The sequence below is a fragment of the Podarcis cretensis genome (assembly GCF_951804945.1).
Source record: "Podarcis cretensis genome assembly, chromosome: 3".
Taxonomy (NCBI): domain Eukaryota; kingdom Metazoa; phylum Chordata; class Lepidosauria; order Squamata; family Lacertidae; genus Podarcis; species Podarcis cretensis.
Genome location: NC_137172.1, coordinates 25888055 through 25914091, shown reverse-complemented (window position 1 = coordinate 25914091; position 26037 = coordinate 25888055). Strand labels below are relative to the sequence as shown.

The following is a 26037-nucleotide window of genomic DNA, read 5'->3' as shown; positions in this document are numbered from 1 at the left end:
AAAGGACGCTGGGGGCTGGGGAGTTAACAGTAGGTGGCATGTAGCTGACTTTGACGCCTTATTTTCTCTTTTCTATTTGTACTTGCTGTAATAGTCAATTGAAAACGTAGATCTAACTCTGACCTCCTCTGTCAGCAACACTGATTACCAGCCAGGAGCCTGTTTGCTTTTCAGTTGCCCAAAAAAAATGGGGGCGGTGGGGGGGCAGAATCAGTAATTTTCATCTGCTCCACTTGCTTCTGACATTTTAAATCTTAATTTGAGTTTAAACATCATCTAAAGCTAGGGCCAGGGTAGATAAGATTTTCAAGACTGCACAGTCAAGAGCCCGCATTGTGTACACCGCAGGAAGAGGCACCGATAAAATTTGAATGTTGCAGATAGAAATAAAATTGGGGGGGGGGGGGGATATAGCTCTGCAGCAATGAGTCAAAAAAAGAAGTACAAACAAAACCAGCCCTTGACCGGTGTAGTTCCAGAATCACGAAGGCTATGGAAACAAGGCAAACTCAAATGCTAAAAAGGAATGTGCCAGCCATGTTTCTGAGAAAATGAACTTTCAAGTCCTCGTTTTATCTTACTTCCTGACAAATGAATTCACAGCAGAAGCGTATTAGCTTCTAGGGCAGTGAATGAAGTGGAAGAAGAGAAAGCTTTTACAGTAAGTACCCAGGAACAAAGCAAGATCGCCGTGGCCCCATCTGCATGACACGTACAGTGGGAGAGCATCTCTTTCGCATACCTACAGTAAGTTCCCAGGCTCAATCTTCCTCAACATCTATGTGGCGTTTGCCCTCCTAGGTGGGTCATAAGGAAAGGTTTAAATGCATGTGAAGTGATTGGCCAGTGGGAACCCAAGGGGAAGAGTTAAGAGTTGGAGTTGTGTGGAAATCGGTCAGGTGTTAGAGAAGGGAGAGTGAGGATACGTCTGTGGGTTGGGATAGTTTGATGTGAGGGAGATAGAGAATCTGTTGAGAGGAGTCAGATAGACAGTTGGGATAATCAGTTAGAGGAAATACGAAGGTATAGGCCAGTAAGAACCTAAGATTAAGAAACTGACAAGAAAAAATATCTGAAACCATAAACTTGTTAAGGCTTATAAAATAAACTTGTTTATTTGGTTTAATGTTAACAACTGTCTGGACTCTGTGTGTACCCAAGAGAAACAGGTTGGTGGCAGCGGGAAAGCAATCACAGTGGTGGCACAGGGATCAATAGACTGTCAAATGTCTGTGGACCCTGTGTGATCGCCACAATCTACAACTAGGGGTGGGAGAGACTCCTGCCTGAAGCTCTGGAGAGCCCCAGCCAATCATTGCAGATGATACTGAACTAAATGGACCAATGGTCTGACGTGGCCTAAGGCAGCTTGCAGGGTGTTCCGAAGACAAGCTCTTCCACACAGCAATGAGAGTTTCAGGAGCCTTGTTCTCTTCTGTATCTGGCCACCCTGATAAATAATCAGTGACAATGTTGTGCTGCTCTACCCCACACTTAGCAGTAATAGTTGGCATGTTTGTTTGGCAGCATGTTCACACTTCTTTCTTGGTGGCATCTATGCTGGCTCTGTCACATGCACAGAATGGAAGACGTCAGGATCCTCAAATAATGTGCTCTGTGGGGAGCTGTCCTCAGGCACCAGGCCTATGGGCAGACCGAGTCTGAGCCACAAAGATGTCTGTAAACATGACACGAAGGCTCAGTGGCGTAGCGTGGGGGATGCAGGGGGGGCCGGCCGCACCGGGCGCAACATCTGGGGGTTAGGGAAATCCACGGGTTAGGGGGTGCAAATCCATGGGTTAGGGGGCGCAAATTACTTGCCTTGCCCCGGGTGCTGATAACCCACGCTACGCCACTGCGAAGGCTGGCAACATCAACTCTGCCATGAGTGCCTGGAGACACTCGACGGTCAGGTCATGTACCTGCAGCAGTGATCAGAGGAGAAACGACTGCTGGGAGAAGTGCAGAGAGAAGAAACACCATCGTGTATCTCAGGAGTGAATACAGACGGCTTCATCTGCCCCAGCTGCAATAAAACATGTCTCTTTCACATGTGGTTTCTACAGCCACAGCAGGCACTGTAACTCGCCAATGGTTTGACTTTACCCCCTCTGGCACGCTCCTCCATTGTCTCCCAAGACAGGCAGATGCCAACAGAAGACTACCTAACACTATACAGTGGTACCTCGGGTTAAGTACTTAATTCGTTCTGGAGGTCCGTTCTTAACCTGAAACTGTTCTTAACCTGAAGCACCACTTTAGCTAATGGGGCCTCCTGCTGCTGCTGCTGCTGCACTGCCGGAGCACTATTTCTGTTCTCATCCTGAAGCAAAGTTCTTAACCTGAGGTACTATTTCTGGGTTAGTGGAGTCTGTAATCTGAAGCGTATGTAACTTGAGGTACCACTGTACATTATTATGTGTCACACAATCTTTGCAGGAAACGAGGCCAGTGCAAATTGCATTAACCCTCTTCAATATTGCATTGTTTTGGTGCAGGGCATGCAAGGAATCTTATAAACAAACAATAGCTTTATGAGGGGGACTAATTAGGACCTGCTACTTCATTTTAAGAACCAATCTGGATAGCTCCCCAGGAATGCCAGCAGCATGGATCGCTGCCCATGGGCAAGGGCTATGTAACAAGGCTTAGGAGCACATCCTACTTAGGAGCGGACCCCATTCTGAGCTTCTTCAGGTGTCCAGGAAATTAACCCGGTCACTCTCGGGTTTCCAGAGTGGATGTGGATTATTTCACCCAGCGCTACATTCAAATGGTCTCTCGCCCAATGCATGTTAGATATATAAGCAGATAGACCAACTGTGCAACAACCAGAACGTGTAGATATTCTCATTGATTTAGACTGCAAACCTGCAACAGTTTCCTGTCAAATTAATAATTCCATTTACCATCTGCTTCAGTTTTTTGGGGGTGGGGGTGGGGGTGGCACACACATTATCACTGAGGTAGACTACCTGCTATAAAAATTCAGCACAAAACCCATTTGCATTTTTAAAAGACCCTGAGAACACCTTTTAATCCATTTGGGGTGGGGATAACAGTCCATCCAATTATTTCTTGCAGTGTTTATACTCAAGTGTGGACCAGTGTCATCCAAGGCACACCATCAATCATTCCTCATAAATTATAATGGCCTTAAATGTAAAATGCTTTGCACCGTTTACCGTGTAAATACAAAATCAATGTAATTTTCCTTGATAATGACAGGATCTCTCTCTTTCTGCAATCAGCATTGTTCATTTGACTGAAGTCCTGATAATTTAATGTACTGTCATGCATGAAACTGGATTGTCACAACAGATTTAGAGAGAATGCCGAGTTTTAGCATTTCATTATGGCGAGTCTGAGCTCCCAGAGTATCTTTCGTGTCTGAAAGGAGATCCTGAGAACAAGCAGGCCTCAAGAATTTTGATCATAACACATTCTGGCAACCAGTAAATATTAAATAAAAACTGCAACTCGCCAATTTTATGACTGGAATGTCAAATTTCAGGGAATGCTTCGTGAAACCAGTTCACATAGATGTTGATGCGGAAGGACTATACTGTGATAAAAGGACAGAAACCGACTCGAACGTATTAGAAGCCTTCCTGTACTAACAGGTGATCTGAGAGGAAGTTCTTTTACTGCACCCAAGTTATAGAAATGCTTGTCTGCTCCCAATGAAAGTGCTTCCATGATTAATTGCATGCATTTTTGCAACGTAGCAATAAAAGCTGTCAAGCTACTGTTCTGTTCCTCTGCTTCCTGCTTCCCTGAGCACAGCATAAAATCCCAAGCAAGCTTTTACATGATCAACTCCTTTGCATGGACAGGGCTGGCTCAAGGTATTTTGCTGCCTGAAGCAAAACAAGATGGTGCTCCCTTCCCCCCAGTTCCACACCCAGAAGCCAATTGGACGGGCAGTTGAATCTTGCTTTGACACTAGCAACAGAACAGTGTCATCCACCACACCACAGAGGAGCAGGATAATGCAGGCGGTACATGACAGGCCATGAGGCACACCGCGCACTATCTTCCATCAGAGAACAACAGCCACCTCATGCCACCTGCCACCTGAGGCAATTGCTCCCCTCTTGTCTGATGGTAGGGTTGGGCCTGTGCATGGAGGAAGGACTGGAGACAAAGGCCACATCCACACCATACAAATAAAGCACTATGATAACACTTTAACAGTTGTGGTTCCCCCCAAGGAATCCTGGGAGCTGCAGTTTATTATACCGAAGATTGTTGGGAAACCTCTATTTCCCTCCCAGAGATACCACTCCCACAGTTCTGTGGAAAGAGGGATTGATGATTAAACTCTGTATTTGCAGCCAACGTCTTTGAAGATAGTATCCCAGGTACCAACTGATCCTTGGCATGAATACCTGAGACCTAAGGACACACACGGCTAATGCAAAGCAATGACTGTAAAAGCAAGCATGGACTACAGCTTGCTCCAAGAACTAAATTTGGAGAAACCTCCTGCATTTCTTAGCTCTTCTCTTCTTGCTTGCTGCCCTGGCATACAAATTGAAATCACCAACATCATCTCCCAACATGTTGTTTATACAGTGGGATAAATTCAATAGGTTTTGGTTATGTTGCAAGCATATCCAATATGGGGCTGCGCCAGCATAGGAATATACACAGAGAGGCGCCATGGTGGGAATCAGGGAGGCAGCCCTTTGTGTGTGTCATTCTAGAAGCCTTTTAGCCATCCACAGAATCAGCGACATCAATGCTATTGTATGCTCTTGACAGACCCTTTCTAGTAAGCACAGGTGGTGCTGTGGTATAAACCACTGAGCCTCTTAGGCTTGCCGATCGGAAGGTCAGTAGTTCGAATCCCCGTGATGGGCAGCATTGCTCTGTCCTAGCTCCTGCCAACCTAGCAATTCGAAAGCACACCAGTGCAAGTAGATAAATAGGTACCACTGTGGCAGGAAGGTGAATGGCATTGTTCTGTGTGCTCTGGTTTCCATCATGGTGTCCCGTGGCACCAGAAGCAGTTTAGTCCTGCTGGCCACATGACCCGGAAAGCTGTCTGTGGACAAACATCAGCTCCCTCGGCCTGAAAGTGAGATGAGCGCCACAACCTCATAGTCACCTTTGAATGTACTTAACCATCTAGGGGTCCTTTACCTCCCCCCCCCTTTTTTTAGTAAGCGGCTATAATGAGACTGTAGCTAACAAGCAGGCTGGGCTTACACAAGGGATGGGGCACCAGATGTCACTGGACTTCAACTCCCATCAGCCCCAGCCAGCATGGCCAATGGCCGGAGATGATGGGAATCGTAGTCCAACAACATTAGGAAGGTCACAAGTTCCCCATCCCTGACTTACCCTGTTGGATTTGCACTGGGTGAGACTGTAGCGACAACGGAGCCAAACAACACATGTGTTGTCTCAGCTTTGTGTATCTACTAGGCTGGTGTGCAGAAAGACACCATAGCAGCTGGTGAATGTACAAACATTTCCAAAGGCACGGTAATTTGTTTTCAAAAGACCATGTTTCATAATGCAAAGCGTACAGATGCCCTGTGTATCTAGAATACCTGAAGTGCTCAGCGCTGCGAGGGGGGCAGGCGGAATACGCACAAGCACCACATGGAAGACCAGAGAAAATATCTGCTTTGCTTTTCCCCTGTCATATTAATGGTGCTGATTCAAGAGGGTTTTTAATACGTGCGAAACCAAAAAGAAATATCTTATAATTACTTTAATTAGTTTCCCTTCCAAACTACCTATAAAAATGATAAATGAAGTTGATGAAGCTGATTTGCATATATCTGCCTCTTGGTGGCTTCTCTTTCCACTTCCCTTTTTAAATCCATGGCATGAAACAGACAGATTGTGCTCCATAAAACTCTCATCTTTCTGTGTCACTGACAGGGATATTATGTTTATGGCAAACTGGCAAGATTAATTAGGGATGGGCTATTTTCATTTTGGCATCTATTGCTCTTGTACACATGCAAATAACTTAATGGGTGGTGGGGTAGGAATCCTACTTTATTTTTTTACCACGATGGTGAGGTCCCTTGGAAAGTCCCTTTGCAAATAAAGCGGCAGCGTCATTTATATACAGTCCAACAGGTAGACTGACTTTTATTAAGTTGGTGGCGTTGGAGGTTAAATCAGGCCTAAAGTTACGAGAAAGGCTGGAATGGTTTCTGTCATGTTCATGGGCTTAGGTCTACCGTGTGACAGACATGTGTTTGGTAAAAGTATCCTTAGAAATATTTGTTAGGGTAACAAGCACATATTCCAAAATTAGGGCAACTGCAATTTCTAACTGTTTTATTAGAAGCAGTAATGGAAGCAATTGAAATTATTATTGGGCTAAAGCAACCCTTGACCTCATGGTAAGCAATGAAGAGGAAGGGGGCAAGACTCGTTTGCTCAACTCTGCTTCCTTCCCACCCCACCTTTCATGCTTGTTAACTAAGATCCTGAACGTGGAATGGAGCAATAATCATTTTTTTAAAAAAGGTTGTTTGACAACTAGGAAGGCCACATATGCAGATTTCTGTTTTTCTTGGCTTCTTAGTTTTTTCAACCTTGACTTCACTTCTCCAATATCTTCAATATCAGTTTGGCATTTCCCCTGCAATGAAAATTCACTAGCATTTTGGGGCAATTCCCCCTCCCAGCCCCCCAGTATAGACATTTTTTGGATGCCATTTTGCCCAATACTTTTGCAAAGCAATTCCCCACAATATAATACATTTTTTTTGGATATTGCACTAATATACACATTTGTTGGATAAATGGACTAATATATGCATTTTCCCACACTTTACCCTGGTATGTGCATTTTTGCACACACCACTTGACAGGGGAGCTGCACTGCAAAATTCAGAGAAGTGCAACACGGATTAAAGTTTTTAAATGTTTCAGTTTGCTGCTTGTTGTTTTAGAAAGTGCATATTTGGTAGATCTGCCTTTAAACCCAGGTGGAATAAAATGTCTTCCCTGACAACAGTGCCTGAATGATCCTGAATGCCTCCTCCTTGGTTGTTGGGCTGCCCCCTAACCACTTTGAAAACTGAGCTGGGTGCTGCAAATAATTTGAAAAGACTGGATTGTTCCCGTATCTTGTGGCTATGCAGCTCGGGAAGGAGACCACCGTTTCTGCTCCCCCTTATTGCTCCCTAATGAAATGCTTCATCTGGAAAAGATAGCTGGGAAGGAAGCGAGATCCGAGGTGCTCAGCACACACAGCCAGAGGCGCAGAGAGGCTTCCGCAAGCAGCTTTCCTTGCAGCCAGCTGCTCAGTGCATCGTGATCCCTGCCAAGGCATCTCTCTGGTTCATCAACTGACAGCACCTGCTCCCCTCTCAGCTTATTGGATCAGAAACGTCGGAGCACCTGGCTGAGCAATGGCACCAGTGACTCAGCGTTGCCTCCCACAACCTCAGCCCACGGCAGCCGAGTGCGGGAGCCTGATTCCTCCCTTCTCTTTTTGCAACCAGAGAAGCAGACGCATAAAAGTCAGGCTGCACAGTGGCTCTCGCCGTCACATCCTCAAACTGTACACTGGAGCTGCCATCAGATAGTCTCATATTTGGGTGAAACCACCCAGGGAAACCAGGGCTGGAGTTTCCAACATGGAAACTCCAACAGCAGAGGGTTTCCAACAGCAGAGGGTGAAGTTTAGAGCAGCCTTTGGCAACATGGTGCCAGCCAGGTGCTTTTAAAAAAAATACAACTCCCAAAAGCCTCAACGAGGTTTTTTGGAGTACAGTGGTACCTCGGGTTACAGACGCTTCAGGTTACAGACTCTGCTAACCCAGAAATAGTACCTCGGGTTAAGAACTTTGCATCAGGATGAGAACAGAAATCGTGCGGTGGTGGAGCAGTGGCAGCAGGAGGCCTATTAGCTAAAGTGGTACCTCAGGTTAAGAATGGTTTCAGGTTAAGAACGGACCTCCATAACGAATTAAGTTCTTAACCCGAGGTACTAACCACTGTACTACTCCATGGGTAGGCCGGCCCAATTGCCGTCTCAATCCGGCCCGCGGACAGTCCGGGAATCAGCATGTTTTTACATGAGTAGAATGTGTGCTTTTATTTAAAATGCATCTTGGGGTTATTTGTGGAGCATAGGAATTCGTTCATTTCCCCCCAAAAAATATAGTCCGGCCCCCCACAAGGTCTGAGGGACAGTGGACCGGCACTCTGCTGAAAAAGTTTGCTGACCCCAGTACTACTCTCATTAATGCCCCCCAACCCTAATATCTGGAGGGCACCAAGGTCAGGAAGGCTACTTTACAACAGCGGGTGGGTACCTTTTTTTATAACCCTAATACAAGAGGGAAAATATGACAAAATAGTTTGTCAGATTACCGTGTGTCGGAAGTGAGAAAAGGTTCACCCACCAAAATTACCTCTCATGAACAACTATGGAGAGGACATGAGTCAGATCATAGAATCATAGAATCATAGAGTTGGAAGAGACCACAAGGGCCATCGAGTCCAACCCCCTGCCAAGCAGGAAACACCATCAGAGCACTCCTGACATATGGTTGTCAAGCCTCTGCTTAAAGACCTCCAAAGAAGGAGACTCCACCACACTCCTTGGCAGCAAATTCCACTGTCAAACAGCTCTTACTGCAGGAAGTTCTTCCTAATGTTTAGGTGGAATCTTCTTTCTTGTAGTTTGGAACCATTGCTCCGTGTCCGCTTCTCTGGAGCAGCAGAAAACAACCTTTCTCCCTCCTCAACTGTATCTCATTACTCCAGCGCAGTGCCTTCTCAGTAGTATTAAATGACCACTTGTGCCAATATGATGGTTTCTTTTATATAATGTGTAGCCCAGACACTACAGAAGGGAATAAGTCTCTGGTTCCATCTCTCAGCCAGGGGGCTGCTGGTGGGTGTGTGGGTGTGTCCGTGTTCTCAGCAGTAGGGAGAATCTGTCCAGATTGAGATGACTCTGGCATCAGACTCTAAAGAACGAGGTGAGGACTCGGAGTCAGAAAGGGAGCTGCATACAAGGCCAGGCCTGAAGTGTGTCTGCAAGACAAGCCTGTAGGGCCAGGCCCCTCTGGCGAGAGGATATCACACTGCTGTCCTCCTTTGGACTCCTTTGCAGAAGCTCTGGTTCAATCAGAGCCTCCCCCACTGGTTTTTTTTTTTGTGGGGGGGGACTGTTGGAGTCCCTTTAACTGAAACAGCATCTGTCAGCGAAGGGGGAGAATGCAAGTCGAGAAAACTATTCTCCCTCCCTCTCTCTAATACAAAATAATCAATACAATTTATGCACTGCTTGATTGTAAAAAACAAACAAACTCAAAGCAGTTTAAAAAAAAAGACGAAAACCATAAAATCGAGAAAAATTCACGACCCTAATTCAAAACATACAAATGGTAAAATATTAAAACCTGTTAACATTACTTCAACTTTCTCAGCATCTGGGTAGGCTTGTTTAAACAGGAATGTTTGTAGCAGGTGCCAAAAAGAGTGAAGGGACCTGCTTGATCTCAACAGGTAGGAAGTTCCAAAGTTGCTGCCACACTAAACAATCAAGTTCTTAAAAATGCGGAACAGGCAGTATATGGTACCCGTAGTTGTAAACTTCTGCTCCTATACAGGGCTCAGCCTAAGGAAGACTGTTGCTGAAGTAACATTACAGCCTCGGTCTCTTACAACAGCAAGCCTGAGTCCTGCACAGGTTTTACCTCTCCTCTCCCAAGACCAGCACTTGCTGGCTACGCATAAGCAGCCTTTACACATGCATAATATGTAAATATGGTTTCTAAATAAAGATGCATATGATAGCAGAAATAGTATACCAAAATACATAGAATCATAGAATCATAGAGTTGGAAGAGACCACAAGGGCCATCGAGTCCATTATACATTATACTATAGAAAATAACTGCAAAAATGTGTATATTAAGGAAAATTGCATACGAAGATTTGTATATTTGGAGAAATGCTGCTGAATTTTAATGAGTACTTGTTTTTTAAAAAAACTGCAAGCTGGCCTGGAAGTCTGGAGAACTGAAGAGCAGAAAAAGAGAAAACAAGAGAAACTTAACTTGTCAGATTCATCCATCCCTAAAACTGAGAGCTGAACAGAAATACCATGGAGCTTACTAAGTTTCCAATAAAGATCTTCCTTTTTTTTGCCTTGCACTGTAACTAGTTTCTCAAATTCTTCTGCCTCTCTAGGGATATTATGGCTCTCCTTCTGTGTTTACAAAAATAAAAAATAAAAAATCTTTGGAGGCCAGTTGCAAGATGTATAACGAACCAACTCTCAGTATCAGGGGAAATTTTTGCATGAATGAATCTGATTTGACTTTAATTACTGCTGTGAATAAAGAAACCTCTCTCTATTTAGCAAATGTTATGCACTTGTAATTGTCATGTAAGTGGAAAATCAATGTTCTCTTACTCTCCCTCCCCCCTCCATCTGTAAACATAGCTATGTATTCTAAAAATCAGTAGAAACAGTCACAACAGGAAAAGGGTTCCCTTAATTTATAAAAGTTGAAAACCATTGCTGTAGGATAAGACCTTCTCTCACTTTTTGTGCACTTGGATGAACAAGCACCAAGCAGAGCTGCTCAGCGACTGTAATGTGCTTAAACACAGCCACAAATTCTCAAGGCCTAGAGCCTGCAAATGGAGAAGGGGGCCATGGGCCTATACTGCTGGTCCTGCCCTGCTCTACTCAATGAAACTTGTGCAGATGTCTCTGTAGAGAGACTATGCCCTGGATTCTCAAAATATTAGGACCTGGGCCTATCCAATGAAGACGAATGTTGAAAGGACGGACAAAATAAAGTACTTCTTCACACAGCGCATAGTTCAGGGGTCAGCAAACTTATTCAGCAGGGTGCTGGTCCACTGTCCCTCAGAAATTGTAGGGGGGCTGGAATATATTTTGAAGGGGGGAAATGAACGAATTCCTATGCCCCACAAAGAACCCAGGGATGCATTTTAAATAAAAGGACACATTCTACTCATGTAAAAACATGCTCATTCCTGGACCGTCCATGTGCCAGATTTAGAAGGTGACTGGGCCGGATCCAGCCCCCAGGCCTTAGTTTGCCTACCCATGTCATAGTTCATCTATGGAGTTTGCTCCCACAACAGGTAGTGACAACTTTAAAAGAGGATTACACAAGTGCTTGGAAAAGAAGGCTGTCAACGGATACTAGACACAATCAGGGACACAATGCAGGAGCCAGGCCCTCTCAAAATTATGCAGCATCTGTGCCAGGGATTGAGCCAGAGAGTCAATACGTGCAAAGCAAATCTTCTCCCACTGAACTGTGGCTCTTCCCCAGTATACTTCTAAAGTTGATGTCACACTCAGATCCCACTTGTGGACTTCATGCAGGAGTCTGGTTGGCCACTTTGAGAACAGGTTGTTGGGGCAGAAGGCCCTTTGGCCTGATCTAGCAGCACTCTTAAGTTCCTCCTTTGCTCACTTCTCATGAAGAAGAGGACAATCGGTTTGGCAAAGTGGTGAGTTGTGAACAGGCCACGATAAATCCAGTGGCTCTTGTTCTTCCAGATGGCAGCAGAGGCCAGAGTGTGCCTCCCCTCGCTTCTGTGGACCAAGGGCAGCTGTTCATTGTAGCATAGTCCTCTTCCTGGTGGCGAGACAGAACTCCTTGTAGTTACTCCTCCTCTGGCTGATGGATGGGAAAAGGTTGGTCTTCCTCCTGCTTTGATGTTCTTCAAGGGAGTGAGGTGTGAACCTTGGCTGCCTGGCCAATGGCAGAGGAGCTCAGTTGGAGCTCAGAACTTGACATCTACACCAAAACATACATATACACTCATGAGCAGAGCTGTGGTCATGCTTCTGTGGGTTCGTTTCACCTTTCCTTGGAGGGTTAGAAAAACTACCCAACCCCGGCTGGTCCTGATGGGTATTAAGAACAACAGCCACATACTGTGAGCAAGGATGGCTACACAATGGCTAATCCAAATGGCTAGAAAGCTCTTGTCAGGACACAGCCTGTGTTCATCCATCCCTGGTGGTGCTTGAGAGATGGAGGAGCAGAAGGGTGGCAGGTGAGAGGCCACTATGAATAGACAGCTCTTGGCTAAACAGAGATGGCCAGGATACATGCACACTATCTAAAGCATTTAGAGAGCTTTGCAGAAGAAAGCCAGCAAGTTGGATTTAATACAGGATCTTTGTGCTGTGTAGGCGCTGGAAATAAAAGTACAATTACAAGGTGCTGTGACAGCTGCAAAACAGTGTTGGAGGCAGCCTCAAACTGTTATGCAAACACTGCTGTGTGTTTAGCATCATATTTGCCCCTCAGAGAGAGAGGAGCCTGAAATAAACAGCATTTGCTGCAATATTTCTCCCCAGATCATTTCTTGTGATTTATTATATATGCTTATCTTTCTAATTCTAGCATTTTAAAAAACACACCATCACCACCACCACCAGTGTGCACTTGACCTTTTCCTTCAAAGAGCCGCATTACCAGAAGTCGCCTGCGTAATAAATGCAAGTGTCTGTCTGATAAGAAAGTCTGCAGAGGCCAGCCTTCACATTTCCATAAAATGCATTTATACAGTTGAATTACGCCATCCTCTTAATTTTTTTCTCCTTTGTTTTAAGAGCGGCAGTGTTATTTTAACTCGCCCTTTCTCCAAATATCTTAGCATGTCTGCAACACATAAGTAACTTTTTAAGACTAGCCTACTCTATGCTGAGGGGACGCGGGTGGCGCTGTGGGATAAACCACAGAGCCTAGGACTTGCCAATCAGAAGGTCGGGGGTTCAAATCCCCGCGACGGGGTGAGTTCCTGTTGCTCGGTGCCTGCTCCTGCCAACCTAGAAGTTTGAAAGCACATCAAAGTGCAAGTAGATAAATAGGGACCGCTCCGGCAGGAAGGTAAACGGCGTTTCTGTGTGCTGCTCTGGTTCACCAGAAGCGGCTTTGTCATGCTGGCCACATGACCCGGAAGCTGTACCCCGGCTCCCTCTGCCAATAAAGCAGATGAGCGCTGCAACCCCAGAGTTGGCCATGACTGGGCCTAATGGTCAGGGGTCCCTTTACCTTTTACTCTATGCTGGGGGGAGTTAGGATTGGCCTCCAAGGCGGAGAGCAGAAGAGTATGCTAGTCCTCCTTCCTGTTCTCCTTTGGAAGAGATTCTGGAGGTCAATATGAGCAGGGGTTGAGACCCTGGAACTTTATTTTGTATAATGAAAACATGCAAAGTAAGAGTTGAAGTCTCCCACATGTGAAATTAGGTGGCAAGGGCATTAGGTTTCCTCAACCTGCTTTCTCATTTTGTCTCCACAATGAGAGTCATGAGCCCCACCTCCCTTTCTGTTCCCGCTTCCCTCTCCACAGCTGTTGGAGCCAGTGTGGTGTAGTGGTTAAGAGCGGTAGACTCATAATCTGGTGAACCGGGTTCGTGTCTCTGCTCCTCCACATGCAGCTGCTGGGTGTCCTTGGGCCAGTCACACTTCTTTGAAGTCTCTCAGCCCCACTCACCTCACAGAGTGTTTGTTGTGGGGAAGGAAGGGAAAGGAGAATGTTAGCCACTTTGAGACTCCTTCGGGTAGTGATAAAGCGGGATATCAAATCCAAACTCTTCTTCTTCTTCTTCTCTGACACTTCCATGATACCTGTTCCACTAGCCACCCCGACAACCTCAGATACTAGGAGTAGCTCTGCCTTTCCATAGGGGGATGTTGCCTCAGCCTCAGGCACCTCTCAGGAGGCAGACACCTGCCCTGTCCCCTAGATGTAGGAGGAGCCAAAGGACAAAGGCACAGAGACTTCTGCTTACTAGGCATAGTGAGAGACTGCAGAAATGCCTACTGCACTAAGTTGGGGCAACTCCAATGCTATATATAAGATAGCAAGGAGTGTGTGGTAGTATTCGATCAACCCCTACAGCAGGGGTCTGCAACCTTTAAGACAAAAAGAGCCACTTGGACCCGTTTCCGAAGAAAAAAAAACTGGGAGCCGCAAAACTCGTCATTATAAAAATAACTTTTTTGTCACTTTTTATTATTTGTTTGACCCCTCAGAATTACTCCTCCTCATAGAAATAAACGTTAAATTAACAAGTTACCTTTTTGTGTGTGTGTTCTTCACTCCCCTTCAAAACAGTGACCAGCGTACATGCCTCTTACAATGTAGCGGGCAGGCAGGCGGGCGGGCGGGCGGGCGGGTAGGTGACGTCGGGACGGTGCGTGACTAATGCACGCACCGCCCCCATGCGACGTCACAGCCAGTACAGTGCTCGCCACAGTGGGGAGTGTCGGGGTGCACAATGCGCCTCCTCCCCTCGCTAGTATCCGCCCCGGAGCCGCGGCAAAGGTGTAAAAGAGCCACATGCGGCTCCGGAGCCGCGGGTTGCAGACCCCTGCCCTACAGCTTTGGCAGTTAGAGCACCTGACTTTGTTGCAGCTGTATTTTGGGTTATGTGTATTGGCTGAAGTGCCTCAAACCAGCGATTTGCATATCTAAACATTAAAGCCTTTGGAAAGAATCCTCCTTTGAGTCTTTGTTCTTCATCAGCTAGGAGTCGAGACACCGAGTCAGATTAAAGTCCAAAAATCTAGAGGTGTTTCGCATTTCCAGAGGGAGCCACAGCTATATCTATATCTGTACAGTGGTACCTCAGGTTACAGACGCTTCAGGTTACAGACTCCACTAACTCAGAAACAGTACCTTGAGTTAAGAACTTTGCTTCAGGATGAGAACAGAAATGGCCCAGCGGCAGCGTGAGGCCCCATTAGCTAAAGTGGTACCTCAGGTGAAGAACAGTTTCAGGTTAAGAACGGACCTCCAGAATGAATTAAGTTCTTAACCCGAGGTACCACTGTATCTATATACATGTATCCATATATCATAGGAAGGACATCCCTCTATAACACCTTGTCCATTGCTATGATAGACAGGCATTTCTCTAGTCAGCCAATCGGGGAAGAATTTTAGCTGTCAAGCACAGAGCTTGGATGTGTTTGTAAAGTAAGGTGGGAGCAGAGGGTTCAAGTCAGTAGTGGATGGCATGGTGGGGTGGAAGCTCTTCCCTGATCTTGCTGATGCTGACCAGGAGGGAGAAGAGCAAGGTGCAATTGTACCGGCAGTGCAATTGTACCGGTAGGGATGTCAGATTGACTCTGCTGCTGCATTTGCACTGCACCAAACTCACAGCCTCATTGCCCCTCACCTTTCAGGTAAGGAGCAGTAGCACGTCTACCAGAGTTTGGGTAAGTTCCTCTGCCCCACCAACTACTTGTTAAAGGAGGAGATGAATGCTGCCTATTTGCCAAGCACCTTTTATCCTAGGACTTGCCGATCAGAAGGTCAGTGGTTCGAATCCCAGCGGCGGGGTAAGCTCCCAAGGTTCAGTCCCTGCTCCTGCCAACCTAGCAGTTCAAAAGCACGTCAAAGTGCAAGTAGATAAATAGGTACCGCTCCAGCGGGAAAGTAAATGACGTTTCCGTGCGCTGCTCTGGTTCGCCAGAAGCGGCTTAGTCCTGCTGGCCACATGACCCGGAAGCTGTACGCCGCTCCCTCGGCCAATAAAGCGAGATGAGCGCTGCAACCCCAGAGTCGGCCATGACTGGACCTAATGGTTAGGGGTCCCTTTACCTTTACCTAAAGAGCGGGCAAATAATAAATACAAGAAATATAACAAACAACTTGGCCAAAGTAAACATTATGGATCACTTATGGAACAGTAAAATCAGCCCCAACTGTTTTTTGTTTTGTTTTTTGTCTGATCATTTTGGAGGGTGGGGCTGTCCCTCTGCCTTCCATACTAACGGGAGGGGCTTCAGTCCCCCTTCCCTCCTCATTCCAGGGACCTGTGCTGTCAAGGGAGTCCTTTTACGAGGAAGAATTACCAATTCAGCTCATTTTTAGCCTTTTTTCTTCTTTCAACGCATTTGGGCTTAATGTGTCCAAACTGTGATCAGTTTCCTACCCCATGCGAGATGATATTTCAATGCTAATTTTAATTTTGAAAGTAACTGCATACTTCAAACAAAGGTGATTTAGAAAACAGAAAGCCTTTTTAGCAGAGGCTCTGAGCATTTTCCAAGGCCATCGTTCCAGCACCTGGCCGCCCAACACTAATCTTATTTAAAACCAGGGAAGAGAGAAAGAGAAATATTACCATTTTGTTCTCCAGCACATCACATTTCTTGAAGCTTTTGTAATTAACCGTGATTTATTTAAATTTGGCCTTGCTTGCATTTACTAAACTGTGATGTTCCCTACCATCCTCCAGTCTAATAGGGATGGCTGGCCTTGAATTAATGAGGGACAGCAGGAATTTCATACAGAAGCCAGCAGGCAAAACTCATGTGTGTATTTGCAGGATTAAGTGGTAAAAATGGTTCCACTTCCCTCTCTTCAATTTGTGTAATTAAAGTGGGGGGAGGGACACCTTATCTGACAATTGCTCCCACTAAAAAGGTCCCCATACCATGACTTAAGTGTGTTCTGCACTGCCAGCAGAATCCACCCTCACAAACAGCACAGGAGTATATAAAGGAGAGCAACATGTTTTGCTGTATTATTAGAAACTAGCTTCTGGGCATACACCTCCTGTGTCTAGAGAGGACACTTCTCAAGAGGTTGCCAGTAAACAAGAATATTCAAACTGGCAAGCAGAGGGAACAGCAGCAAGCACTTGCTCAGTTCTCATTTTGTAATGTGGCAGATCCACCTGCCCAACAAATATGGCAGCAAAGGCTACAGGATATACAAGCTACAGAAGAGGTCAAAGGGGAAGAAAAGGGGAAGCAGGACTTGGTCTAAAAAAAGCAACAGGTAGCCATAAATAATACAGTACTTCCTCTTGAGCAACAACTCCACCTTCACATTACTTTCAGATTTGCAAATTTGAGTGGTAAATAAGCTGGCAAAAGCTACTAGTCCTTGCTGTGGGCTGTCCTAGGATGGGATGGCCTGGGATTCAGATGCTGAACCTGAGGGATCCCAGCCTGCACAGGATTCCCACCTCCAAAACCAGCTGAGCCGTGGCTGGAGCTGGAGCCTGAAGGGTCCTCACCTGTGCTGGATCCTCAGGTGCAGGCACCAGCTGAGTCTGCTCTGGCTCCTGGGGTGATGGAGGACCCATTGCCTGCAGGTGCTCCACTCTCAGCCCCGTCAGAGGAAGCTGAGGTCTGGAAACCCTCCAGCCTCTCCTGAGCTGCAGAGGCTCAGGGCAGAGAGGCGGAGGGAACTGAGTTCCCACAGGAGGAGGGCTCACCTCTAGGCCAGGAGAGGCGAGTCACCTGAGGATCGGGGCTGCCCTATGCCTCGGGGCAGATAATGGCCAGCCAGCCCCAAGTTGCAGGAGCAACATTGTTGGTTGCTAGTTCCTGCTTGAACCCTGTCCTGCTTTCCTGCCTGAGCTCCTGACCCGCCCTGGCTCCCTGCTTGCTTGCCTGTTCCTGGCTTCACCCGACACCCTGCCCTGCACTTCAGCTACTACGGACTGCCTCCATGTTGCATCTTTGACCACAGACCGGACTTGGACCTTGCCTTTCAGGTAACCCACGCGACCAGCCCAGATGGAGACCTCTGTCCCTTCCTCCAGAAGCCCACTCCAGCCACTAGTTCCTGCACTGCAGAGGGCTGGACAACAAGACCCTTGGGGTCCCTCTATAATTCTATGGTTTGTTTGAGGGGAGGTTAGATGATGTCCAATGTGTTATCCCACACTTCCCAATGCAGCTCCCCATCCCTTTCCTTATCTCAGAAAGGCCAGCCTTTTGGGAAAGTGGGTTTGTTGCACAACCTCCCAACCAACTATAACAGCATAAACTGAATTTGCTGGTGTGTGACTGAATCCCATCCGAAAACAGAGGTGCAGAAAGTACCCTGCATTCCCACGCTGGATACTACAGAAGAGGACATTTTCCTCTTTTGGCTTGCTATTGTTGCTGGACAGAGTGCTCCACTCCTCCTCTGCTAGTCCACTCACCTAGCGGCCTATTGCTCTCTCTTGCCTACGGCTACCAGCTGTGTGCTTAAATACAGCACTGTGCCAATTCACAACAGCCAGCGCTGCATGAATATTTATGTATGCAAAATAAACCAATGAATAAAGCAATAAGCCACCAGAGCTCAAGTATACCCAGATGTGCAGTTCCTGGCTATGTTTACTTAGTCGTGAGTCAAAGCACTGACACACATGTTACTGAAGTGGTGTGGCATAATGTTCTGGTCTTCAGCTGGTGGGATTTCCAATGGCATAATAAACATCAAAGCCTCCGTTCCTCCCTACGGATTTTAATTTACAAAGGACGTTAAAATCGGCACCAAACCCCCCCCCCCCTTCATCTTACAGTGACTCATCAAGAAGAGGCAAGCTTTTAATCTCCTCTGGACAGCATGGGAAGAATAAGCAACAAGCTCTCGCGCGTCCCATGAATGGACTCAAAATATCATCTGCCACAGGTTGCAATAGGACAGTTGAATCACTAAACTAAATCCCTGTCCAGGGCACTGGAAATCCATCCAGGCCTAGGATCTTAATCTGGCCATGCAAAATCCAAAGCAAAAACAGAGACAATGGAAAATATTTCAGCTTTCAACCTTCTCAGGTGCCCCCTCCCACCCCATTTCAGTTCCAACCTCTGTCTAGGGGGCAAGAGAAGGAAGCTGTGCATCAATTTTAGGCTTGGGAGGACAGAAAGAGGATGGTGAAAATTTGGATTTCAGAGATAATGACATCCTCAGGCGCCAACATTTACTTTCATGATCGCCATCACTTTTGAAATCAAGTGTTCTCAAACTCCACCCTCCATGGTTGAAAACTGTTGAGGGTCTTGGCAAACCACTCAGTGATTTTTCAGCCCGTTGTAGCAAATGTAATGTGCTGTGCTAGGTGCTGCATGATCTTTAATTGCATTTTTACAGAAAAGCTGTGGTCCACCAGCTTGGGGAGCACTGGTGGTCTATGAAACACATGTTTGGGAACCCCTGCTCTAATCTCTCGTGGTCACTTGCAGACTGCCAAAACAGATAATGAAAGTGGGCACAGATCTGTGTAAAATTTGCATATGCTAATTGATATGAAAATGCAAATATAAAACATACACTTAAACAGACTCATTGGTCTATCTGGCTCAGTGTTGTCTACACTGACTGGCAGTGGCTCTCCAAGGTGTCAGGCAGTGTTCCCTACCTAGAGTTGCCAGGGATTGAACCTGGGACCTTCTGCATGCAAAGCAGATGCTCTGCCCCTGAGCTATGGACCTTTCCCATAAATATACATGAGCAGATTATCCCAGGTAGCTGAAGTATTATTCAAAGAGGGTTTCCCCCTTGTGTTATTCATGTGCCAAGCTTTCCATATATCTAGCATATCTCTAAAGTCAAAGATTACAAAATAATATAATCACTTTTTAATTGGACTATAATTTAAACAGAAACCCAATCCACCTCACCACCTGCTAATCAAGGTACTAACTGCTGAGGGGCAACTTCTTTTTGTATAATTTTTTATTAAATTTTCTGTTTTACAATCAAGAATACTCATTTAAACATCCTTAAAATATCAATGACTTCCCTTCTCCTCTTTCCATGCTTCATTTTGCATATCATAAACGCCTGCATTTTTTACAAGAAAACTAAACCATTCAGTATTCCATTATTACATCCATCAAAACCTATTTACACTGTTGAATTAATGCTGCCAACGTTTTCATGGGTACACAATTTCCGCCCATATATTCAACGAACGTTTTCCAATCTTCTCTAAACGTATGTTCTTCTTGTTCTCTTATTCTGTATGTTAAGTCTGCAAGCTGATGGGCAGCTTCAAAAGCCCTGCTCTCTCTCCTTTCTTAGGGTTTAAAACCTTGCTTCCACAGGACAGGCCTTGTAATAGAGAAATAGATTACTGTCCACTGTCAAGCAAGATGCACGGCCACCCAACCCTAATCTGAACCCTGTGTAGCCGTGAGTCTTATGTGTCTTCCCCAATATCCTCTCGTTACTAGAGTATCCATTGGGACTGGTAGGCAGAGGGGCTAATAGTAGCTGAAGCCAGAGCCAGTGGCAGGAAGAGCCTTCTCATGACTGGTTATAGGTCAAAAGGCAAGCAGCTTGAAGCAGTGCCCCCAAATAGACCAGCTCAATGAAGTAGGAAAGAAGTGGAGACATTTCAGTCTTGAGGGATCTACTCTGTTTATTACCAGAACCTAAGAGACAGATAGAAAACAGTGGCATGGATACAAACTGGCATCTAAGGAACTGGGAGGTCGCTCTGCCCAGGGATTTTTCAGTATCAGAATTGAACTCTTGGTGCTTTTATAGAAAAATCTACTCCTGATTTCCCCCCAGCCTTTCTTAATTTAGAAAAAAATAATGTGTTTTTTTTTAAAAAAAATGCTGCTTCTAAACAATTATGAGTTTGCTTATCTGCTGCAAATCGCCCAGAGATCTACCAGTAGATCTTGATCTTTTTTTCTTTTTCTTTTGCATAACCCTGGTTTAGAAAACTGCAAGGCAAAGATCATCAACATAGCCAAGAGGAAATTACCGTATTTTTTGCTCTATAACATGCACCAGACCATAACACGCATGTAGTTTTTAGAGGAAAACAAGAAAAAAAATATTCTAAACGAAATAGTGGATATATGATTTTTGTGGGTAATGCTGTAGCCACAGACACGTGATCTGACAGTGAGTTTGGAGTAGCCCAATGCAAAAATCCTGAGGATCCATGTGGATCCATGCTTTGTAACCACGGAGGAGGGAAGGAAGGGGAACCATGGATCCTCTGCTCACGAATAAAGCAGATCCCCCCCGCCACCCGCAGGCATTCGCTCCATAACACGCACAGACATTTCCCCTTACTTTCTAGGAGGAAAAAAGTGAGTGTTATGGTGCAAAAAATACGGTACTTTTGAGGTTGTTTTGAATTTGCTAGCTGTCTTCACTTTTTCCAAAAGAAAAAGAGCCAAAGCTAACATTGATTTTCTGCTTCTCAGTAAACCCCCAAACAGACAGTTGTTCAAAAGAACTGACAGAGATGTTGCTGGTGATCTTCAAGGAAGCTCCCTAGATACGGTGCCCTGGGAGACCTCAACGTCACGTTGACAAGAACTCAGAAATTGGGCCTGATATTTGGGCAGACAGTGGAGAAATCTGTTTGTTACCTATCTCCAGTTAAATATGACCAGAGCATGGATTGTTCCATGCTGAGCTGGTATCTACAATGCAAGCTGCACAAAAAAGAAAAAAAGAAAGAAATCAAGGAAGTTGAAATACTGAGGAGAGAGGGGGAAAACAGTGTGAAGCTCCTCTTTCCTGTCTTGCTTCCCATTTTAATGAAAGCCTATATTAAAACAAAGCTCCCTGTTCATAGGTCTGATTGTGTCAAGTAGGACACAATCAGAGCTTGTAGGGCAGCGGCTGAAGAAGGAGCAAAAAGGGTTTTCTCCTGTGTGTGTTTCTTGTGGCTGATTAGCTGTTCTCCCTGTGCAAAGGTCAGAGGGGGCAGGGTTTCTGTTGAGGTAGGTGATTAGCTGTGGGAGGAGCTTATCAGAGCTTGTAGGGCAGCGGCTGAAGAAGGAGCAAAAAGGGTTTTCTCCTGTGTGTGTTTCTTGTGGCTGATTAGCTGTCCTATCTATCTTTAGATTTAGGGGAGCTAGTCTCAAACGTTTGTTGGGGGAGACCTAGGGTTTTTTTGGGGGGGAGTTAGTTGTCCTGTCTGCACGCTTCTTATGATGGAGGACCACTGTAGCCAGCCCCAACGACACGTTCTCAAGATGGAGAGTGAGGGAACAGCTGCAGTCGCCTGCGGTTCCTGCACAATGTTTGCCATCTTGCCAAAGGTTGCAGGCAGCTTTACCTGCAGCCATTGCATGTTGATTGCCCTCTTAAAAGACAAAGTCCAGCAACTGGAGGAACGTGTGGCTACGCTCCAAAGAATTAGAGAGCTGGAGCTCTTCTTGGAAGCAACAGAGCACACCGTCTCCACCAAGGAGGAGACAGGGGACTCCCCTGAGAAGGAGGCTAGTTCACCAACACAGGAGCCAGATATATGGAGAAACGTGACTCAAAGAAGTAGGAGGCCCAGGGTTCGCTCTGATTGTTTAGAAATACACAATCGCTTTGAGGTCCTCTCTCCTAGAATGGAAGACGAAGAGCAGACTCCATTTGAGGATCTCTCCCTCGTTACAGTCGATCAGGTATATGAAGACGAGCAGCAAAGTCAGTCCTCAGGGAATGTGCAGGCGACCTTGGAACGGACAGATCACGGAAGAACCCCGACCAAACCTAAGAGGAGGCGTGTAGTGGTGATAGGGGATTCCCTACTGAGGGGAACAGAAGCAGTGATCTGTGGGCCTGACAAGATGTCTCAGGAAGTGTGCTGTCTCCCCGGGACTAAGATCCAAGATGTAACTGAACGACTACAAGGAATCATAAAACCCACTGACAAATACCCCTTCCTCTTGGTTCATGTGGGAACCAATGACACTGCAAGCAATAGCCTCCAGAAGATCAAAAGAGACTATGAGGCTCTGGGCAGGAAACTGAAGCAATTAAATGCACAAATTGTCATCTCATCTGTCCTCCCAGTTGAACGACGTGGCCCAGGGAGAGAGAGAAAAATAGTGGAAGTGAACAGCTGGCTTCGCAAATGGTGTAAACAGGAACGGTTTGGATTCTTAGATCACGGACTGCAGTTTCTTGAAGATGGACTTCTGGCAAGCGATGGGCTGCACCTCACAACGGTTGGGAGGAATGTTTTTGCCAAAAATCTCAGAAACCTCATCAGGAGGGCTTTAAACTGACTAATGTGGGGGAGGAAGACAGTGCTCCTGAAGGTAGGAGTCTATCAATTGATGAACATGATCATCCAAATGTCATAGACCAAATGGAGCAAACAGCACGCAGACCTAGTGGTGGGAGGAAAAAATCCTTAAATAAGAGACACGGGGGAATGATTAATGGACTTCAATGTCTGTACACTAATGCGCAAAGCATGGGAAATAAACAAGATGAGCTTGAGCTCTTGGTACAGCAAACTAAATATGACATAATAGGCATCACTGAAACCTGGTGGGATAAGTCCCACGACTGGAATGTAATAATGGAGGGTTACAATCTATTTCAGAGAAACAGACCAGACAAGAAAGGAGGAGGAGTGGCGTTATATGTCAGGGATGTGTATACCTGTGAAGAGATCCAAGATTTAGAACCTCAAAGCCAAAGTGAGAGCATTTGGGTCAAAATTAAGGGAGAGATGAATAACAGGGACCTCATTGTGGGTGTTTACTATAGATCCCCAAGCCAAACGGAGGACATAGATGATGCCTTCCTGGAACAGATGGCCAAGCATGCAAAAGGAAGGGAGATAGTAGTAATGGGGGACTTCAATTACCCGGATATTTGCTGGATGTCAAACTCAGCCAAGAGCATAAGGTCAAACAGATTCCTCACTGGCCTTGCAGACAACTTCATTGTCCAGAAAGTGGGAGAAGCAACAAGAGGAACAGCCATTTTAGATCTGGTCCTAACCAATGTTGATGACCTGGTTAGTGGGGTAGAAGTGGAAGGATCATTAGGCGCGAGTGATCATGCTCTTCTGAAGTTTACTATACAGCGGAAAGGAGCAGCCAAGCATACTAGGACTCAATTTCTTGACTTTAAGAAAGCCGACTTCATAAAACTTAGGGAAGTGCTGGGTGAGATCCCATGGACAGTAATACTAAAAGGAAAGGGAGTTCATGATGGCTGGGAGTTTGTTAAGAGGGAGATAGTAAAAGCACAACTTCAGGCAATACCAATGAGACGGAAACATGGAAGGTGCCTAAAGAAGCCAGGGTGGCTATCTAAAGAACTTTTAACTGAGTTAAGATTAAAAAAGGATGTGTACAAAAAATGGAAAAGGGGGGAAACCACCAAAGAGGAATTCAAACAAATAGCCAGCACGTGTAGACACAAAGTCAGAAAAGCTAAAGCACAGAATGAACTCAGGCTTGCTAGAGAGGTGAAAAGCAACAAAAAAGGCTTTTATGGGTATGTTCGTAGCAAAAGGAAGAAGAAAGAAACAGTGGGGTCACTCAGAGGAGAAGATGGTGAAATGCAAACAGGGGACACAGAAAGGGCTGAACTTCTCAATGCCTTCTTTGCCTCAGTCTTCTCCGATAAAGAAAACAATGCCCGACCTGAAGAATTTGGAGCAAATGATTCAGCAAAGGAAATACAGCCCAGAATAACTAAGGAGATAGTACAAGAATACTTGGCTAGTTTAGATGTATTCAAGTCTCCAGGGCCAGATGAACTGCATCCAAGAGTATTAAAAGAACTGGCAGATGTGATCTCAGAACCACTGGCAGTCATCTTTGAGAATTCCTGGAGAACAGGCGAAGTCCCGGCAGACTGGAGGAGGGCAAATGTTGTCCCTATTTTCAAAAAGGGGAAAAGAGAGGACCCAAATAATTACCGCCCAGTCAGTCTGACATCAATACCAGGGAAGATTCTGGAGCAGATCATTAAGCAAACAGTTTGTGAGCACCTAGAAAGGAATACTGTGATCACCAATAGTCAGCATGGATTTCTGAAAAATAAGTCGTGTCAGACTAACCTGATCTCGTTTTTTGACAGAATTACAAGCCTGGTAGATGAAGGGAACGCAGTGGATGTAGCCTACCTTGATTTCAGCAAGGCATTTGACAAGGTGCCCCATGATATTCTTGTAAAGAAGCTGGTAAAACGCGGACTTGACTATGCTACCACTCAGTGGATTTGTAACTGGCTGACTGACCGAACCCAAAGGGTGCTCATCAATGGTTCCTCTTCATCCTGGAGAAGAGTGACTAGTGGGGTGCCACAGGGTTCTGTCTTGGGCCCGGTCTTATTCAACATCTTTATCAATGACTTGGATGATGGACTCAAGGGCATCCTGATCAAATTTGCAGATGACACCAAACTGGGAGGGGTGGCTAACACCCCAGAGGACAGGATCACACTTCAAAACGACCTTGACAGATTAGAGAACTGGGCCAAAACAAACAAGATGAATTTTAATAGGGAGAAATGTAAAGTATTGCACTTGGGCAAAAAAAATGAGAGGCACAAATACAAGATGGGCGACACCTGGCTTGAGAGCAGTACATGTGAAAAGGATCTAGGAGTCTTGGTTGACCACAAACCTGACATGAGCCAACAATGTGACGCGGCAGCTAAAAAAGCCAATGCAATTCTGGGCTGCATCAATAGGAGTATTGCATCTAGATCAAGGGAAGTAATAATGCCACTGTATTCTGCTCTGGTCAGACTTCACCTGGAGTACTGTGTCCAGTTCTGGGCACCACAGTTCAAGAAGGACACTGACAAACTGGAACGTGTCCAGAGGAGGGCAACCAAAATGGTCAAAGGCCTGGAAACGATGCCTTATGAGGAACGGCTAAGGGAGCTGGGCATGTTTAGCCTGGAGAAGAGGAGGTTAAGGGGTGATATGATAGCCATGTTCAAATATATAAAAGGATGTCACATAGAGGTGGGAGAAAGGTTGTTTTCTGCTGCTCCAGAGAAGCGGACACAGAGCAATGGTTCCAAACTACAAGAAAAAAGATTCCTCCTAAACATTAGGAAGAACGTCCTGACAGTAAGAGCTGTTTGACAGTGGAATTTGCTGCCAAGGAGTGTGGTGGAGTCTCCTTCTTTGGAGGTCTTTAAGCAGAGGCTTGACAACCATATGTCAGGAGCGCTCTGATGGTGTTTCCTGCTTGGCAGAGGGTTGGACTCGATGGCCCTTGTGGTCTCTTCCAACTCTATGATTCTATGATTCTATGATTCTAAGTTATTTTAGAATCCAATGCTTTGTAAAGGTTGATTATGGAAATTGTTTTCATGTAAATAACTTCTCCTGTAGTGACATGAAACAGGCCTTTTTCAGTGGTGGCCCCATTTATGGAATGCTGTCCTCAGTAGTAGCTGTTTTTAGGCACCAGGCAAAAACATTATTTTTCACCCAGGCCTTTAGATCTTAATTTTAGCAGAGCAGGGTAGAGTTTGTGTATTTTGTATTTGTGTATTCTAGGATTTTTTTTA

General features: G+C 45.6%; 1 protein-coding gene and 1 long non-coding RNA gene across 4 annotated transcripts in view; one reads left to right on the top strand and one right to left on the bottom strand.

Moving 5' to 3' along the window:
* Nucleotides 1-26037, top strand: part of LOC307212094 — a 317636-nt gene that overhangs the window by 9190 nt on the left and 282409 nt on the right. The window lies entirely within an intron of this gene.
* Nucleotides 1-26037, bottom strand: part of HHAT (hedgehog acyltransferase) — a 187175-nt gene that overhangs the window by 8770 nt on the left and 152368 nt on the right. The window contains exon 12 of one of the 3 annotated variants that reach the window (XM_079968802.1): nt 19300-19848. The exons of the other annotated variants lie outside the window; for them this stretch is intronic. Coding sequence (XP_079824928.1) covers nt 19763-19848 — 86 coding nt within the window. The 3' untranslated portion in view covers nt 19300-19762. Of the gene's footprint in view, nt 1-19299; nt 19849-26037 lie in introns of those variants that run through there. 3 annotated transcript variants of the gene reach the window in all.